Source organism: Cygnus atratus, chromosome 5, assembly GCF_013377495.2.
Source record: "Cygnus atratus isolate AKBS03 ecotype Queensland, Australia chromosome 5, CAtr_DNAZoo_HiC_assembly, whole genome shotgun sequence".
NCBI classification, from domain to species: Eukaryota; Metazoa; Chordata; class Aves; order Anseriformes; family Anatidae; genus Cygnus; species Cygnus atratus.
The window spans coordinates 5,515,877-5,535,090 of NC_066366.1; the positions used below are offsets into that span (position 1 = coordinate 5,515,877).

Consider the following 19,214-nt stretch of genomic DNA (forward strand, 5'->3'; position numbering starts at 1 on the left):
TTCTTCAGTGCACTGAGACCTAGCTCTCACTCACCAAGAGCTTGCTACACAGCCGCTGGAGGCCAGCTCTGCGTCATGCCTCTGAGCAGGTACCTCGAGTGCCCACTGCCAGCCTCCTCCTGTCCAGTGGACTCCCTCAAGTTTGTTGGTTTAGCCCTCTCTGGCCTTTGACTGCAAGCTTCTCGAGGTAGCAGGTTGATCTTGTTACAGTGTTTGTGACCTCACAGTCTGCACTTCCATGCATATAATTATGAAAACAAACATGCAAAGTGTGCTGCCAAAACGAAAACTGGTCTGGAGATCAACGCTAACATAACTCAAAGAAAACAAAACCGATATACATCCCTACTATATAGTACGAATTAATCATAAGGTTTGTATTTCAGCAATATTTATAAGCAAAGCAGTATTTTTTCATGGGCTGTGTTGGAAAAAAAGTCATTAATCTTTTATTTAAGCAAATCAAGCCACATAGCAGCACAGAAAAAATAGAAAGAAGACTGACTTTCTTAAGGAACACAATGAATGTTAACAGATATCAGTTGCTAACCACACTTGCATACGTACTAGACTCAAGTGCTAGAACACAGACATAAGTCATGGTATTTTCAGAGCACTCAAAAATCCAGCTAAGTCAGCTGAATGCATACAAATACACAAAAAATAAAATCCCAAGTACTAGAAAACACCTTATTGTTCATACTTCCATCAGTACAACTTCATGCTGTAGTAGCACAGAGTCATTCCTAGCATTCAAAAAAAAACACGGGCAACGTTAATACACAAGCCTGACTGCCATTTTTCATGAGGGACTTGTACCAGATTATTTTATGGATCCTCACAACTGGAATACTTTAAACAACAACAATAAAAAGCCACCAGTCTAGCTACCAGATAAAAGTGGATACACCTGCCTGGCAGATCTGCACTTGCTAAGTAGCGAAGAAGGGGAAAAAGCCTTTCTATGCAACCAATCCTGTACTCAGAATTCATAACTGCTAATATATCTCCTGTACCCTAGTGCATCTTAGCTCAATTCCACTGTTTGAAAAGTACCTGAAAGTAACCATGAAAAGCACAAGCCAGATGGTTGGGGGTTTTTATACCCCTGCTTGGTTTTTGTTCTGTTTCTTAGGAACTAAGACCTGAAAGGTACTGTCCTTCAGAAGCACTCCTCTCACCAAGCTCACAAAAGGCACATTATCTATGTTCAAATAATAAGATTCATTAGTGAGCATTAAGCCTGAATAATTAATTACAGCAAAAAGGAAATGTCATTTAAAGGTTATGAAAACAAGTGTTTAACAGTGCTAAGATGCTGCTAAGGTTAACCGAGACCTGTAGATCAATGCACATACATGCACAGATCACGTACACATTGGCAGCTGCTTCCTAAACTTGAGCTTATCAACAAAAGCATTACGAATGCATAGCTTTAAATGAAATTATCTGAAAATGCAATAGGCATCTTTCTTGCACACATGCTCAACAACCAAGAAAACTAAAAAAAAAAAGCTGAATAAATGTACTTTGTGTTTGGCAATGGTTTGTCATACAGATTAGCTCAGCTATTACATAATGACTGGTTTCAGCTTCCACATTTTTATTTTATGCAAAGTAGGTGCAAAGCAATTCTACCTTACCAAGATATTCAAGCTGTCTGGGACCACGTTATATCCACTTTGCATAACTGCAAAATTTCTGCAGTGCAAATTCTTAGCGTTTGTCTGCTTCACATCAATGCTTTACACTACTAAGGGCTTTGAATTGCCAAAATTTCAGTTAATCCTGTCATGACAGCTATATCATGTGATGCGATAACATTAAGCACTCAAAATAAAATTGTCCTTCTTTTGCCCAGAAAGATCAGCAGCCAGGGCAAATAAGCCACCATCTATTTCTAGTTAAGTGTGACGAGGGCTGACAAGATTCATTTGTTTGCATTACATAATTCATCTACCAAATTTTTCCATATATTAATTGAGGTTTCTCTGGTCTATGTCTACCAATGCCCTGAGACTAAAAAACATTTTGCTCTTTGAGCTACATACACTGCCTGCTTTCAATTTGCTTTTTTTAACACAAGTTCCTCTGAAGCCTGTGTTGAATTCCAGCATTACAAACTCCAGCAACGATAATTCTCACCTCACTACCTGACATGCCACTAGGATTTAGATTCCTGGAGCACCAGCATGCTCAGGTCCTTTTCTCTCAAGGCAGCTCACTGAACGGAAATTGCTTTTTAAATTTATTCTTAGTAGCCAGTGGAAAACACCATACGAAACTTTCTTTTCACCTCCACGTGAAGCTTTATCTCCAGTTTATAGCAGCTTAAGTATGAATTAATTTTAATGAAACAGAAGCAACAAGCATCAATCTAGCTTAAGCTGAACTAAAAATCTACTCACCAAGGCAAAGGTAGAATTTAAACAAAAGCTGCACAGCTTCCTCCCCCATGCATTTCCACAAGTGGGTTGCACAACAGGACTAGACAAGATGCAGCCAGAGAAGGACCATCCATCTAAGTGGCCTTAACACCAAGACACTATTCAAACTAAGCTGCCCCAATGGATCCCCCATTTTGCCTCCCTAAAGAGCACTCACATCAAACTTCTATCAATAGATCATTTTATACCATTCCAGATTTTCCCAACACAGCCCAGGCTTATGTGGCAACGAAAAGCAGCAAGCAAGTCCCGTAACACAACTTAAGTCAACACGGTTTTCATTTTATCACTCAGGACACCAACCTTACAGGACTGCCTCCAGATTCTCAGCTGGAAAGGGGTGCAGGGAGGAGGCCCCCAACCCAGTCCTCCCAGCCGTGCTTGTTTCTGAGCTACAGAGCCTGAGAAAGAAGCATCACGGGGGGTGGCTGCTGGAATCCACGGCACAAGGTAGTCTAGCAGCTGCACTGAAAGCTGGGATGCAGGAAGGAGGAGACTCGAGTTCCTGCTGTGTCTGGCCCAGCCTGCCAGAACAACAACTGAACAGTGGTCTTGTGAGTTACTTGTCCCACATTTGGATCTTTCTCTAGTAATACCTATGGACAACAAACTTAGAAGCAGCCTGACGGAAATTAACAGGGCAGTGAATTCTCTCTTGCCTTTACCTTTGCTTCCTTTCAGCCTCCAATAGCTGAATTTATAAAGACACTAGTATAATGGGAATTGAACTATTTCTATGATTCGGGAGAAGTGGTTTAATGCAAAAACCAGAAATAGTTAAACAAAATAGCAAGTGGTTCAGATAGTAGCAACAGGTCCAGCCACATATACACAGAAGTACAAAAACAAGGACATTTACAGTCAAATTCTTCCTCTTCAAAAAGGAAGCTTAGTATCAGCTTTGCACCCTGGTTATACAATCACTGTAAGAGGGGAGGTGTTTCAAAAACAATTAGCATTACAATTTTAACAGTTAACTTGCATCAAGGGAAAAAGAATAAAAATCCCTAGAAATTGCTAAGAGCCAACAAGCTGCCCTGCCGAGCCCCTGCCCCAAACCACAACTCTTCTTGCACGTCGACTCTAGTGGTATAGGATACTGATAATATTCTTACTTACAGTTCCCCGTACACAAGCAGCAGCAGATATTATTTCCTAAGACAAAAGGAAGTCACCATTACTGACAGTCCAGGCAGAACCCTTTCAGCAGACAAGAAACCCAGATATGGCCCCAAATATCATAACCAGGAAGGGATTTCATTTTGTTTTCAAATAGACGTGGTAGGGAATACAGACATCCAAAGCCACTGTCACACAAATCACTGCCCTTGTGTGAGATCCAGTGAACCTGTCTTCAAAGGGCAACGGACCAGGGGGTTCCCTTTTAGCTTTCGCATTCTTTCATGAGTTCCACTTAATCGACAGTTAACTGCTTCGTACAGAGTACGTGTTCTCAGTGAGATCTCATTACAACTTTCTTCCCCCCCGATCTTCCTCATGCTTGCTAATGTATCTAACCTTGTTTATGATGTTTGCTAAATACATGGCTAGCCATAACCTGCAGCAATCCAACCACAGAAACCGAAGAAAAACAAAAAGAGGGGAAAAAAACTTCTCTCACACTAATGAGCTGAATAAAATCTATACCACATTTGTGTTCATTTTTCTGAAAGCTTTTTAAGATCAAAGTTGCTTCAAGCTAGGACAGACACTCACATTACTTAGGTCCACAACAATCACTACTTCCAACAGCAAAAGAGACGATACGGCAAGACAAAACAGTAGGAGAGAAATTCAATACAACACAGCCCTTCTTCCCACACAACTGCTATGTTAAAAAAAAGCCCTGGAGTGTTCTGTTGAACGATGACTGAGTCATTTTCCAAACTCCTCCAGTCATGGAGTACTTACCAAAATGCACCTGGACAGAATTAAGCAAGCATGACAAAGTCATGGCTAAGAAAACTTGGCTAGAATAGCTTCATGCACTGTATCTTCCCCTTCTACTGCAGGAAAGGCATTCCATAGAATACCATACACATAGGATGAGCAGAGAAGATCTGCAAAGCTTACCGTAGTTATTTTCTCCTGTTCCACAATTCTTGCTAAGAAAAACCTCAGCATTTATCATGAAGTAAGTTTAACAAAAATCTGAATTTGAGTCTCAAAATTCAACTACCTGAATCTCCCTTTGCCAACACAATATAGCTTACAAGGGAAAATTTTAATAAATATAAGTTTCCGTGCCCTTAATGCCAATGACTAACATTTCTATTTCACAACGTAGAACTTTAATCAAAATAAGCACAGGTTTAGCATCTGACACTTCTCTTTTCCCATACAAGTGGCATAATGTGGGACTGCTCACACAGCTATTTACTGTACTATCTGAAAATCACAAAGAACAAGGATGGACAAAAGAAGGACAATTACTGAAGAAACACCACAAGTTACTCAAAAGATGGTTAGCAAGTATCTATGAAAAAACAGTGCATATGAACAACTGAACACTTGATACCACCCTTTCAGAAACTACCTTCAGTTCACATTGAACCAAGTCTGATCTTTGACACCTAATCCATAGAAAGATTTTCTTCAAGAGTTTTACTAAAGTCACGTACAAGTTAGGGAGCAGCTGAAATAGGAGTGTAAAATCCCAAACCAATATACAAACACACACACACAGATACACTCTAGCTGTAAGTTTAAAAAATAAAGCCAAGGAATGATGCCAGCCAATGAAGCCAAAGAAAATAGCAATCCCTTCTAGCTATTTACAACCAGAACTCAAATCCATTGAATGGTGAAAATAAAATCCAGAAGGCTTTAATGTTCAGTGCACTAAAAATTCATTAACTCAGTAACAACAGCTTGATACTGTGAATCAAGACAAAAAAAGATCAACTGTATAAGCCAGACTCAACCTACAGGTTCTGCTTATTCAGTTCTTGTTAAAGAACAGAAAAAAAATATTTAAGAAACGTTTGTGTTGTAAGACAGAACTAAACAAGAGGGACTGATACAGAGTAGGATGTAATAGAAGGCTCCTGTTGTGCTGCTGAGCCATAGCTGCTGGAGACAAAATCTGCTGTGCCTCAGGAATGCAAGCACAGGAGAGCCAAGGTTTACTGAGATCTATTTTTTGCCAGCAAAGCTTCCCCAACATTTGCTGGCAGTTTGGCAGTTAAAATAACAAATCTTCTACAGTGGCCTTGGCAAGATCCAAGCCCTGCCATCCCTCCCCAAAGGGGAGTTTCTGTATGATTTGGCTGCTTAAGTCTCATATGCAGAAGTCTTCCACAAATCAAGTGTCTATAAATTTCAGTTCCTTGCTGCTTGATGAATGAATTCCCATTAAAACCCCCAGAACAGATAATAACGTGGTAAACTCCACAAATGGCTGAGGAACATGGCTCTTCAGGTCACTAGCTCGGGTTTTTGGGGGGGCCTTGGTTTGTTTTTTTCTTCTCCAGGAACGACTGGCTGAATGTGTGTACTCCACGCCTCACAGAACTCAAAATGTTGGGCTACAGAGATACAGACCAGTCCATGTTGCAGCACGAAGTAGGAAAAGTGATTCCAGGAACAGGAAAACAGAGCTTCAGTATAAGTCATATTGAAGCTTGTCATTTTCGTTCAATTTTCCCAAGCACCTCTACAAGAGCGATGCCAAGTAATTTCCTTAACTGAGGAAAAACAGGCTTTGGTTGTTCCCACCAGCAAAGAGGAATCAAAACAATTGTTCCCGCGGGCAACGCAGACTTGATGATCAAATTGCAACAACAGGAACCAATCTTTTTGGAGCAGAATTCTGGGTTACCAAGAGAAACAGTTGAAGACCCCACGAGGAACCTGGACATCTGCCTTCATGGCTTTCAAAAGGGGAGGACTAACCTGAAGAGGAGCTCTTTCTGATGAGGACATTCCCTCCTCAAAGAGGAAGAAAAAGCTATCGCAGGGCTACCCAGACTGTAGTGCTTGAGAAAAAAAAATAATTGCGCATCAATTCATTAGCTTTACTGTGTCCTCCTCAAAGTTTTTGCATTAATAAGGTGATTCATGGCTGGAAAGAAACTTTCTGCCAAAAAAGAATTCCTTTCGTATGAATTACTTTTTTTAAAAAAAAAAATCAACTTTGCACTGATGCATTCACAAAAAATAAATGGTAAATTGCCACGAATTTCCAGAATGCTATAATTTATAGCCATATATTTTGCAGAGCTTAAATACTTAGTTACATACGTCTATAGAAAAAGATGAAATAAATCTGATTCAGAAGGTGAACTCAACACACATAAAATTAAGGTGTATTAAACATCCTGTACCGACTGAAACACTGATTCCATGCCTGTAAATCTCACATGTATCCATACAATGCCAAGTGAGCGTTCACTTTTACTTTACACACTTGCTCTCCCAGACACTTCAGTTTTCAGAGCATCCACAAGGTGCAGTCCTGCCACAAAACATGACCCCAGCCCCTTCCAGAGCTAGCACCCTTCCTGTCTCCCAGCTGGCAGCCAGCCTGGAACAGACCTCCCGAGTACCAGACTACACCAGTCCCATCAACCCCTGCTTCAGCCTTATACAAGCTTTGCTTAAAAATAACTATCAAAGTTGAAACAGCAGTGAGAGATTGATTTGTGATGGAGCAAGGAGCCAGCTTTGAAGACAATGCAGAAAATAAGGCAATTCCCATATGCACCTAGAATCTTTAATCCTGTTACTGCACACTGTAAATTGCCCACATATCCCATACTAATTTTCTGCAAAGCTTTAATCTCTGAATTTTGGTCCCCAAGCTTGTGCATTTCTTTCTTTCCCCCCTTCTATGTCCTAACCTAAATAATCAAATGCAGGACCTTCAGGGGAGGCCCTGAAGTTTTAAAATTTGCCAGCCAAAAACAGATGCATCCAAAGATTCATGTGTATTATTTTTAATGTAACCAGAAGTTCCCTCATCAGTCAGAGCATGAGATTTATATATATATTAAACTATCACCAGTGTAAGCTTCAAAAGTGATGACAACTGAAAACTCATGCCCTAGACCAAGTACATTATGTGGCACAAGGGCTTAATGCTGGCAACATTTTTCTGTTAAATCACACTCATTATCTGAGCTCAGCCTCCACTCTGCCTCTCTTGTTCACTTGGTCATTTTTCTTCGTCTTCAGCTGGAGTCTCAGAATTGGAACAAACTACCCAGAGCAGAGAGTTTCTACCATCTCAAAGCATCCTAGCACAGCTTCCAGACCTGCCTGAACCCAAACCAGAAGAATACTGGCTCACCCCTCCCAGTGCAGCTGTAAACCAGGCAACTACAGCAGTTCCACTGGGGTTCTAATTCAGTCACTGAACCTGCAACACAGCATCTGAAAATTAAAAACAACCTACCATCACGTGCATGTCTTCTGGAAGTTATGTTTCTGTCAAGCAAAAATTTCTGGGCTTAACACTGGTATCCAGGTATAATTCAACAACTTGTTTTAGAATAACTCCTATAACCGCCTCTGTGACAGCCACATCTGGCTCTAAAACCTATGCATCTTCAGCTGACGTTCCTTCTTGCTTTGACTTACAGTGCACAACAGTAACACCATTTTTTACAACAACAAGCAACCGTAACAGGAAGCCTGCAAAGCATCAGTTCCCATTGCTTCATAACGTTGAGCTACAGCATTGTAAAGAGAAGGTAGGAACAACAAGAGAGAAGGTAGGAACAACAAGAGACCACAGAACCAAGACCAGAGAAAAACAAGTGAATTTACCAGATTTCAATTAGAGTCCATCAGGCAGATAGACAAAGTTTTGTCTTGAACACTCATTTTGCAAGTTCTTGTTCAAGGGGCTTAGGGGCTCTTATCAATTCACAGGTTTTGATTTAGCTAATTTCTAATATTTTACTTGTTTTCCCAAAACCCAGCATCCCACCGCATCAAATGGAGCTACCTCTCACCTTAAAAAGTGTACGGGCTCCAGTTTCAGATGTGTGACTGTCACCTAACAGTCTAAACTGTTACTAAACTGTTACTGGCACTAAACAACTGTTCATACCCTTCCCATTATTGCATCATCTACTGATGAAACAGTCAACTCAGCATCAAACGGAAACATCTTGCTGCTGTAGCTGAATTATCCAATGCAGACTGCGTTAACCCTTCCCATTTGTTTTTATGGGGATAACAGCACCAAGATAATACAGGAGCAAACAGTACTTCACCACAAGACAGGGCTTAAAGGGTATTTTTGAAGAGCTAAGCATTAAAGGCATACATAGACCATAGGAAGCACCACTTCTTGGCGGAGAGGGGAAAGGAGCAGGAGCAAGTTTATTAAGTCAGCCTCATGAGATATGAGCAAAAGAGGATGATGCAGGGACACGGTATAAACCACTTTTTGGAAAAGTGGACTTAAGAGCACTCAGTATACCTTTTCCAATAGGGCTTTTTTTGTTGTTTTCCATTCATTGACTCATAAATCCTACTAATAGCTATGGATCCCAACCACCAATGAAAATTTGTCATTTGCATGAAAAAAAAAAAAGCCAAGGAATACCCCACTCTATCAATAATAGAGATACCATTGAGCACACAACTTCCCCTCTATGGAAATAACAGAGGAAGAATGAACTGCACATGAAAAGTGTCAGCTGCATCCTTTAGTGCAGTAGGGGAACGTGACTGTGAAAAGGGTGATCCCAGTTCCAGGACAGACCATCTCCCCATGTACTTGAGTACCATGGTCATTTAGATAAGGAGATGAACTAAACTCTAGTGCCAAAGAGATTATTTAGTACCTTTTCACATCCTCAGAAAGAACTTTTCAAATGGAACATAAGAAAAAGCAGGGAGGTCCTGGATTACACTGAGGAAGCCATCTGATCTTTCTGAAGCCATTCTCTTGCATAGCTGAAAGAGGAATTGCATACTCTGTATTACCTTCATAGCAAAGCTGTAAATTGGTCCAAGCTTTCTGTGAGGTGCAACACGCAAGCAATACACACACAAAAAAATCACAATAGCACTAGCACAGTGTGAAGACAGAATTTGACTTATTTTTAAAAATAAGTTTCGAAATTAAGAATGATCATATCTGAAAAAAAAAGTATTTCTACACTGCTACAGCCTTTCAACAGAAGGATACAGTTGTGGATTTGGCCAGGATGAATAAGGTTTGATATAAGGCAAAACATGTAAATAGGAAAAAAGTCACCTCGAAGATGAACACAAAATCCTTTCTGCATTCTCCCATATAACAATTAATCACAAACCCTCATATTAGCTGAAGCAAATGGGAAAAAAAATCCCAGTTATTGCACCAAAACATAGCATCATAAGGAGACTAGAAGATTGCGGAGCTTTCCTTGTGCCCTGTCTCGACTCCCTACGTGCATGGCACTACAAAAAACAAACCAACCTGTCACATTGTTCCCAGGGTAAAAAGATAGCTGACATTAGCTCCCTTTGAATTATAAATACCCTTCTTCTCCAATCCTCAATTTTATATATTTGTTTTCAGACACACATACATCTACGGACATGCACATGTGCATAAAAATTTATACACAACACCCTTGTCTTGATAGAAAATCAGCAGTTTGCCCCACCAGATTGTGCCCTACAGCATCCTACAGAGTTGGCAAAATTCACATTGCAGAAACAGTCACCAATTCTGTTCTCCCATATAAACAAGGCAAAATTCAGCACATATTTACATGCAGCACATGAAATACACTTTGGCACCCATTTTCTTCAAACCTAAAGTAAGCGCAACACCATACAAAGCAAAGATAGGCATTAGTAAAAGCAATTATTCCTAGAACAAGATTATTATTCCTAGAACAAGATTATCATTAAAAGCAGCATTTGCTGCTTTATCACTAACTACCTAAAACAGAGATCCATCCTGTCCCTTGGCTAAAACCACTAAGAGATTTTAACAAGCAGAAGAAAAAAAGTGTGGTTTTTTTCAATAGGTATAGTAGCAATATTATTTTTTTGCCTTTGTTTTAAACAAACACAGATTCCAGAACAACAGTACCCAATAAACCCAGACAACTTCAGCAAGACCTCTGAACTATTGACTATTCTAAACGTCATTTCCCAACCACAGTCCCTTTTGGCAGATCACTCCATAGTAGCTAAGAAGAGTCCCCATAAAACAGATGATTTATTGGTATCACAGATAACCCACAACAACATCAGGATTTGCATTCCTAGGGAACTGCTGAAAATTTCAAGGCTAAGAAAGCATGCTTTCCAGTACGAGGAGGGCTGCAGAGCCTTGATTCAAAAGAAAACGGGAAAGGACCTCTAGTGGGCTGAAACCGCACTGCTTGGGAGCCAGAGAGCAGCACCCTTACACTTGGCCTCGCTGCAGGTACACCGCAGCTACTGTGTCACTTACCAGGAAGGCCTGAGTGTCACTTAGTGACTGGCACCAGAGACACAACAGACAAGTGCAATTACAGCAGGGTCTAATTAGAAATATGCCTTGTCCGCTCTCAATCTTTGGAGGGATGCACTTCCATTTGCTTCAGAAAAACAGGAGATGGGTTCTGTTTTATCACGTAGGTCACTGGCACGTCAGACCACTTCAAAGTGGTTTTATGCAGACTAAATATGTGATGTCAAGGGAGGGTCAAGCAAGCACAGACTCACATGCATTTTCTGAATAAGGATTCAGAATATTATTCAGCCTATGTCAAGGCGTCTGATTGTGTTTTGTTCTTCAGGACTTGTTAGCTGCAGGCGGTTTTCCACAGGCAGCAGATGTACCACTGTAATCACATCCTTAAGGTAACTCCTTCTGGGTGAAAGAGCTTGGAATTCTTTATGTGAGCTCAAGCACGCCACAATTTTATGCGTTGTCATATGAAAAATAGACTAATGAATGTATTCAGAATACTCAGGTAATAAAGCAGACCAGGTTAAGAAGGCTTATAAATATGTTATCTGAGTCAAAAGGAAATATCTTGTTTTGAAACAAGTTGATGATTTAAGTTGTTATAAATTTTCTCTTGCTAAATTTAGGTTTGCCTTCAACTCAGACCAGTTCCATCTTTTCCCAAAGTAGCCCAATTTACATCTTCAGCGTTACAGGCACAACTTAGCTCTTTTAAATAATCTAAGCAGTATCTTCTCTCTCAGCAGCTACACTCAAAGGTTTTGAATCAATTGGAGAATGACCACAAATTAAAGTTAACGTTGTTAAGCAGATGTGCAGAGAACTGTCTTCTTCAAAATAGCGTCCCCTGTATTGCAGCGGTGCTCCCTGTACCATTAAGCAATGTGCTGGAAAGAATGCAAACCATTTTACAGAGTGGGCATCTGAAAAGAAAGATACTTACACTTGGAGCGCGAGGCCAGAAGAATGCATCTGGTCTGCCCTTCACATAAAAAGCAACAACAGTACTGCCGTGCCATAATGGAAATGCATGCCTTCAAGGTCAGCTGATAAAAGTATTCATGTAGAAAATAACGAATAAACCAAAGACGCTAGAAAGTTCATATCTCATCATCAAGAACCTGATCAAGAAGCAGAGTCTCTTAGCCTTAATTTTTCTGGACCAACCACTATTAACTAGGAACATCGCTAGCAGCAGAACAATTCAACTTATTTTGAAGGAGTACTAGTGGTGCTGTAAAGGTCTAATTGTGCACCTCCTCTGCAAGAATCAGTACAAAGTAGCTTCTGTCTTTAAAATAACTGATAAAATCCTTCAAGTAAGATTGTGTACAACAGAAATAGTCCAAGAGAGACCTCTATGATTAAAAAGAATAAGGAATTGGATTTGAAGAGAAACTGCTAAGGGTGAGGATGAACAAGACAACACACTATGAAAATACTCCTTAACTTTATTCAGTCAAGCGGTTCTTATCTCAGGAATTAAGTTCTTGAAACTTAACTGCTTTTGTGATAGAAATAACAGCAAATGAAGAGAGAGTTGACCAAACTCTTGAGAGAAATGACTGGAAATGGGACATTCAACACAGCTGCTGAATGAGGCAGAATATAACATATGAAAAGAGATATAGGCATTAAAGTGATTTCAGGTGCAGTTAAAATCACTTGTAAAGACCTGGTGGGAAAGAAATGAAAAAAAGTTTTGTATTTTGTTTTGGGTTACAATGAAAAATTTTGCCAATAGCATGAAGGAAAAATCAAAGCAAGTCTTTTAAAACAGGCTAGTTTACATAAGAGGGAAAGCTTAATATAAAAGAAGAAAACATTTACGCTGTATTCCTTCTTTTCTGAAGGAGTTGGTAACCTGCTTAGACTCACTTTAAAAGTATGAAACCACAGCACCCATGAAACTGCCTGCTATTCCTCCAGATGGTTGCTTTCAACATGACTGAACCACTCACTTTTCCATTAATTCCACACCAAAGACTGCTCACGGGGCAGATGAAGATCAAAATGCTATTTTGAAATGGCAGAATTTGTGAGCATCCAGGTTTTACACACCCAGTTTCTTCCTGTGTCTTTCCAAAGAGTTCTAATTTACTGTCAAGCTAGCTGCAATTATGAATGCTTTATTATTATTACTCTGACCAAGATGAATGTTCTGGAAAAAAATCCATATAGAAGTAGAAATATTTGTCATGGTTTCTTGAAATGCCATTACCTTCAGTGAATAGCACAACAATAGACTTAAGATATAGTAACCAAAGTGTTAAGCTATTAAATTTTGCATCACAGTACGACTATTAGACAAAAAACTTCTCCGTTCTTTCATGCAGCAAAACCCCTACCCTCCACAATGTCTTTCCAAGATATGTTTCTACTGTTCAGTGAATGGAAACATCATTCTACAGTATCCCCTCTTTTCATTTTCCCATCCAACAACCACTCCTCCTCTTCCTTTCCAGTACTTGTTAGGATCCCCAGAGGAAAGTGAACAGAAGCTAACAGTGGCCTCCAAAGCATGCTGCATGCACCCCAGGGGGGTGTGCAAGACAATCCACTGAGGGGCAGGAAAACTTTTTAATCAATAATATGAAATAATACTGAAAAATATTATTTCTTATTGCATCCTTTTCTAACTTTTACTTTTATATGTCTTATAATTTGTGTAATATACTACAGTAGTACAAGTATATGTACTACAAATAAAATAACTGTACGTATATTGAAGGTGCATGCTGAAAAATTCTGGTTTTGTTGTGTTTTTTTGTTTTGTTTTTTTTTTAAAAACGTGGGTTTTTTTCTTACTGATACGGCTTTGTAATCAAAAAAGTTTGGTAGCTTTTGGTTTATGCATCTTCAGCACCAGGAAACGGCAGCAGCATTTCCTCCTTTGCTAGGAGGAAGTAAAAATAATGGGAGAAGAACTACATATAGAGAAAAGTTTTCAAGTGGGCTGCATTTTCATTTAGGCAGATAACTGCAATAAGTGATTTTTCAGAAAGTTAAGTGCTCAGCTCACAATATGCCTAGCAGTTCAACAAAATCCCATGAGATTCTGATTGATTCTCGAAAGCTGCCAAAGGCCACTCAAAATCCTACTCCAAATGATTTAGGTTCAAGTCCATTGACTTTTGAAGATATTTGAAATTCTAAATACAGCAATTACTTATACCAATGCATCACTTTGCCAGTTCTCGTACAGCTGTAAAGTTAGCCTATTTTTACTTAAATTCCCTTTGAAGATTAACAAAAAAGTATCCCTGCTAATCAGTCAACATACTCTCCTCCTCCTCCGGCTCCTTAAAATCACCTACTAAAATATTTACTTAATTTCCGTAATGACTATGAATAAATAAATATTAAAGTTCCTAAAACTTTGAAGAAGTTTTACTTAATGGATACTTTACTTAACATCACTAAGGAACAGCGAAGCTAGGCAAGCCATATTGACAAGACCCTCTTTTTAAAAAGTAGGCTATCCTGACTGTCTTTTTTTCTACCATTTCTGTTCCAGTGAGAGTGACACCAAGCACTTTTTTCAAGAACCACATATTTTGAGACAAATTCCTTTACTCCACCTGAAGTTTCCAAGCACTACACAGCACTGACTCCAGCTCTGAAGTTTTCAGTATAGCATCCTCTAAAAATCAGAGTTCAAACACGGCTCTTCAATAGCTAAGAGGGCATCCAGAGTAATGCAGTTTTTTTTTTACACAACATTTCTCTCACGTATTTGGATATCAAACAATGAATGCCATGAAACAGAATGCTTAACCAATTTCTTTTTCCAGTCATGCATCCCGTTTCTCCAAGTTCTAGCATCAGGAGTTCACAGTATACTGTAATTAAAACAGACTTCTCTCACAGAGCAAGGACATTAGTGGGTGACTGGTTTAGTATTTACAGCACCAGTTTCATACAATACTTAAGCACATGGTGACTGCTGAGCATGTAAGAACTCAATTTAAATAAAACTACCCATGCTGAGTCTAAGCTTACCTTGAACCAGTATCCACAATTACAGAACCCAGTAACTAATGACAACGCATCTGTGGCCCTTCTGCAGTTTTCCTTCCTGCCAGGTTGTATCCTGACAGGCCAACAGACTCTGAAGAGAACCTCCAACAAGATTCTAAGAAAAATGTTTCCATCTGCTCTTTATTTCCTCACCTGGCAGTTTGTACAAGGCAAAAGTAGAAATGGATGCATGCTACCCCTGCTAACAGAACTCTGGCTGTTCTTTTTGGTTTTGGTAAAAGAATTTCATCCTCTTGTTAGTCTTAACTACCGTATCACACAGTGTAGAACAGCAGAAGCTAATTGCACACACTGTCCACACATGAAGACAACAAATGCCTTTCAGATGCCTTATCTATCTACTTTCCTCTCCTGCCTCTGCGTTTCATAACAGAGCAGCAATACAAATGCATTCAACTGACCTTCATCAGATCAACCATCATTTTACACATCAACATCATTACTGCAAAACCTTCCTCTCATCTTTTCCTAGGAAAGAATCTAATCCGACAGCCTTCTGCATGTGGTCATCTTCTACACTGCCTGCACTGGAAAGGTCCCCAGGAAGGTAGAGCTGTACAGATTGAACAAAATGTTTTCTTTCATCTCCAGGGGATGCTCTTCAAACTAATGAGGCCTCTTTTCACTCATCTTTTCTAAAAATTTTCTGCGTTTGACCACCAAAGCAAAAAACTCAAACCAGGCTAGTTTATTTGACTCTCTTCTGAGCACATTATTTTATCTGTCCTTAAACACTTCACTAAAGAGCAGCACTAGAAGCCAAGCTCAGTCTTGAAATACAGAAACATCAGCACAGCTGTGCAAAGCCATATCATTTATTTCACCTAATGCAACAGGTCCATGTCTTCTCAAAGTGGATGGCAGAAGCAGAGAAAGACAGGCTCTGCCTGTTCTTTAGATCCTCAGCTAAGACTGGGGTAACCTGGGAACGGTTCATACCTGTGACCCCCCCCCCCCATACCTTTCAGACAGGTGCTTGCTCAGGATTATCTTCCCCCACTCCCTAATTCTTGGACCCACACCTTCCTGCCACATAGTCATATACCTTGGAAGCTGCAGCCACATTTTCCTACCTCTCTCTTTTCTGAAGCAAGTTTTCCACCAAACTCTCTTCTCCCCAAAGATGTCATAACTCACCCAGCGGCATGATCTTTAGAAGCTTACATAGATTCTGGAAAACCAGTAACCTGATGGTGCAGAGAGGCTGCATCCCTCTAGCATGCACATGCAGGTGCTTCTGCATTTTTTAAGATACTAGACCTTTACTCATATATAAGCACAATACCTCAGGGACAGAAGCCAAAGGATGTCTGTGACAACCACTGCCCAAGTGAAAATGCAAAACTACACAGTCAGTATTAATAAGATTACTGTTTGCAAGTAATTAGGAATTTACTGTTCTAGCGCCACATCTAGCTGCTTTTTACATATCCTACCTGTTTGTGCCACCAAGTGGGTCCAACCACTCCAAACTGCTCCGATCTTTTCATGTGAGAAAAACCGAGTCTCTATCTTCTTGGGCTCAACAAGGAAAATCTCTTCACTTACTAGCTGCCCGTGTTTGTTGCTACCCCAGACGTAGAGGTGTCCTTCATCTACAACAGACAAAGTAGTAAAATGAGGTGAAAGTGACATACATAGAACACCACCACATACGTGCTCTGCCTCAACTCAGTGATTTTGAGGAAAGGACAATGTCTTTACCGCATGCACACAATTAATAACTAGAATATCAGTAATTCAGTAATCAATAAGTAATCAGAATATCAGAAATATTTGCCAGGGCCTTAACAACAAAATGCTTGTTTTCTGAGGGCTGCACTGACTTCCTGAAACAACCATAGCTTACGGGTCAAACTGACTAGACCTCATTTCTACTGTGAGCACTTCAAAGATGACTGAAAGACCTTTATAGCAGAAGCCAAGTTTTTATTAGAAAACTAACCACAGTCTTTAACTCCTCCGACAAAAAGCTTAAATCATCCTGGGGTCATTCACTAAGCACCCACCCCCCAGCCCACTCTGTCCTTACAGGTCAATGTTTAACTCCACCCCAAACCTTGGGCTCAGTACCCTAAATAACCTTGTAGATCACAGCAAATAATATAACTACCTTCCAGTACCTGGGAAGCTCTGACAGTCTCTTTACAGGAGCTGCAGGCTCCCAGCTCTTCTTGTAGCTCTTGAAGCCTTCAGCTTCAGCAAACTCACTAACTCCCCCAAAGCACAGATAGTCTAATGCTCCTTGCCCCACCTTGCTCAGTTACTTCCTCAGGCAACATGGCACAGCTAAGAAAATATAATCAAAGCAGATACTACCCATCAAAGCAAAATTAAAATATTATCATGACTCAAGGCACTGCTACGCAACTACTGAGACTTCTGTAAGCAATCACTTGTCTTTCCCCATCCTCTTTGCAGAAGCATTTGTTCAAGTACCACTCCAGAATTCCACCCACAAGGATAATTATATTTACAGAAACATCCACAATGCTTCATGTGGTTCCCCAATATAAGCTGGAGTAGCTCACAGCCTAACAACCAATTGACAGTAACAAGAGAACTGTTCAGACGAGTAGACGAGTCCTTCTACAGATATCACGTATCATTAGTTCAATCTTTTCAGCACAAGATCATTCAGCCCAGGTTCTAGACCTCTCTGTTATAAAACATAACCCATAAGCAGCACATAACAAACCATGAGCTATGTCAGACCTCCTCAAGTTAGGCCTTTGCCCCCCTGCACGAGCAGAAGAGATACCATACACACCCAAGGATAGGCCCAGGTAGACCGCAAACCATAACTGGCAGCATAAAGTTGTTCAGTGCACAAAACCACTCAAGGCTTCTAGAAGTCTCTCACTAAAATTAATAAATTCCTTTTCAGTGTGAAATGAACACACCTTCTAGAAAGAAAAAGGAGAGAAGCAGCTTGTTTCAACAAAGAAAAACACTATGGGCACCCACAAGGCATTTTCCACAACTAAAATACACCGCCTCATTGCCTGTTCCTCTGCAGAAGATGTGTTTAATTGATCCTAAGAGGTGTCACATGCTCAAACCTCATCTCATTTCTTGAGTAGTGTCTTAAGTTCTTGTTAAAACCTAAGACTTGGCAGCAACTTTTTTTTTTTTTAAATGAACTGCCATTCATGTTTGTAACAACTCACTTCAACAGTTACATCAAAAACCTCCTGATTACTGGTGTTTAGTATCCTACCAGCAGGTGGCTCACAAAACAGAACCAAAGAAAATTGCGTCATTGACCATGAAATTCCTACAAAAAAAATCCCCAGAGTGATGCTCACTTATTAAATACTACACTCCACAGTAACTTAAAAAGAACAAGCATCTTTAGAAGCTAATGCAGGATGAAGGGCAGCGTAGCAACACATTATTAAAAGTTTTGGCACCTACTTTGTTATATTTGGTACCCCTGTTGCCAAATAGGCTGCTCTCAAATAAAACGCAAAAGCATGAAAGAATGATCTGTTCACTCTCTAAACATACAGAGAGTGCTAATTAACTAAAGCAGATTCTATTTGTCCTGACAGTTCTTCACTAATCGCATACAGACTTTGCATCTCAGAATTCAATGTAATTGACATCTAACATCTCCCCATACAACTAAATCTCTCTGCATAAGCAAATACTCCAGTACTTCATTTAATGACGGCAGAGGTACCAGATGGCTGCATATTTGCTAAGAACTTCTCCTTATGAAGTCTGGTATAGAGCTGTCTTCATATGGTTCAATGTATTTTCTGCACTTCAGAATTGTGAGATTACAGATGAAAAGATATTCCATTTCCCCTTCTCCCAGTCTGCCAGAAAAAGATTCTTTATTAGACTTTCACTACCAGATATTTAACATCCCGCACAGAAGCACTGCTTAGAGATCAAAGAACAAATGGCACAAGTTGTGCAAGTGCCTATGTGATCAAAGCAATTTCCTGCAGCTTTTAATAAGCCTCGTGCTCTTACATTGCCTCACACAGACAAGCACACTGCTATAGTAGAACTGCCTAAGATCTCACGTTCCCACACAGCACAGCCATCATTTCAGGTGGCAGAAGCAGGATAGCCACAGCAGCCTTTCCTGCCACCTAACATGCCCTTTCACACAACAGGTTGTGCTCAGGCCAGCACTCACCCAACCAGTTACCTGATGGAATGTCACACTGCAGCTGCAGAAGTTTCCCAAATCCTTTCAGAGTTTCTAACCACTAAGAGCCCAGACCCTTACTTATTTATACAGGCCAAGTCATACCTGACCCTATGAAGGCAACACACGGATCTCAGAATTCAACAAACAAATC

General features: G+C 40.1%; 1 protein-coding gene across 1 annotated transcript in view; it reads right to left on the bottom strand.

Annotated features, from left to right (window-relative positions):
• SERGEF (secretion regulating guanine nucleotide exchange factor) overlaps positions 1-19,214 on the bottom strand; it is a 153,352-nt gene that overhangs the window by 127,858 nt on the left and 6,280 nt on the right. Inside the window, 1 exon segment of the mRNA XM_050711013.1 lies at positions 16,332-16,490. Coding sequence (XP_050566970.1) covers positions 16,332-16,490 — 159 coding nt within the window.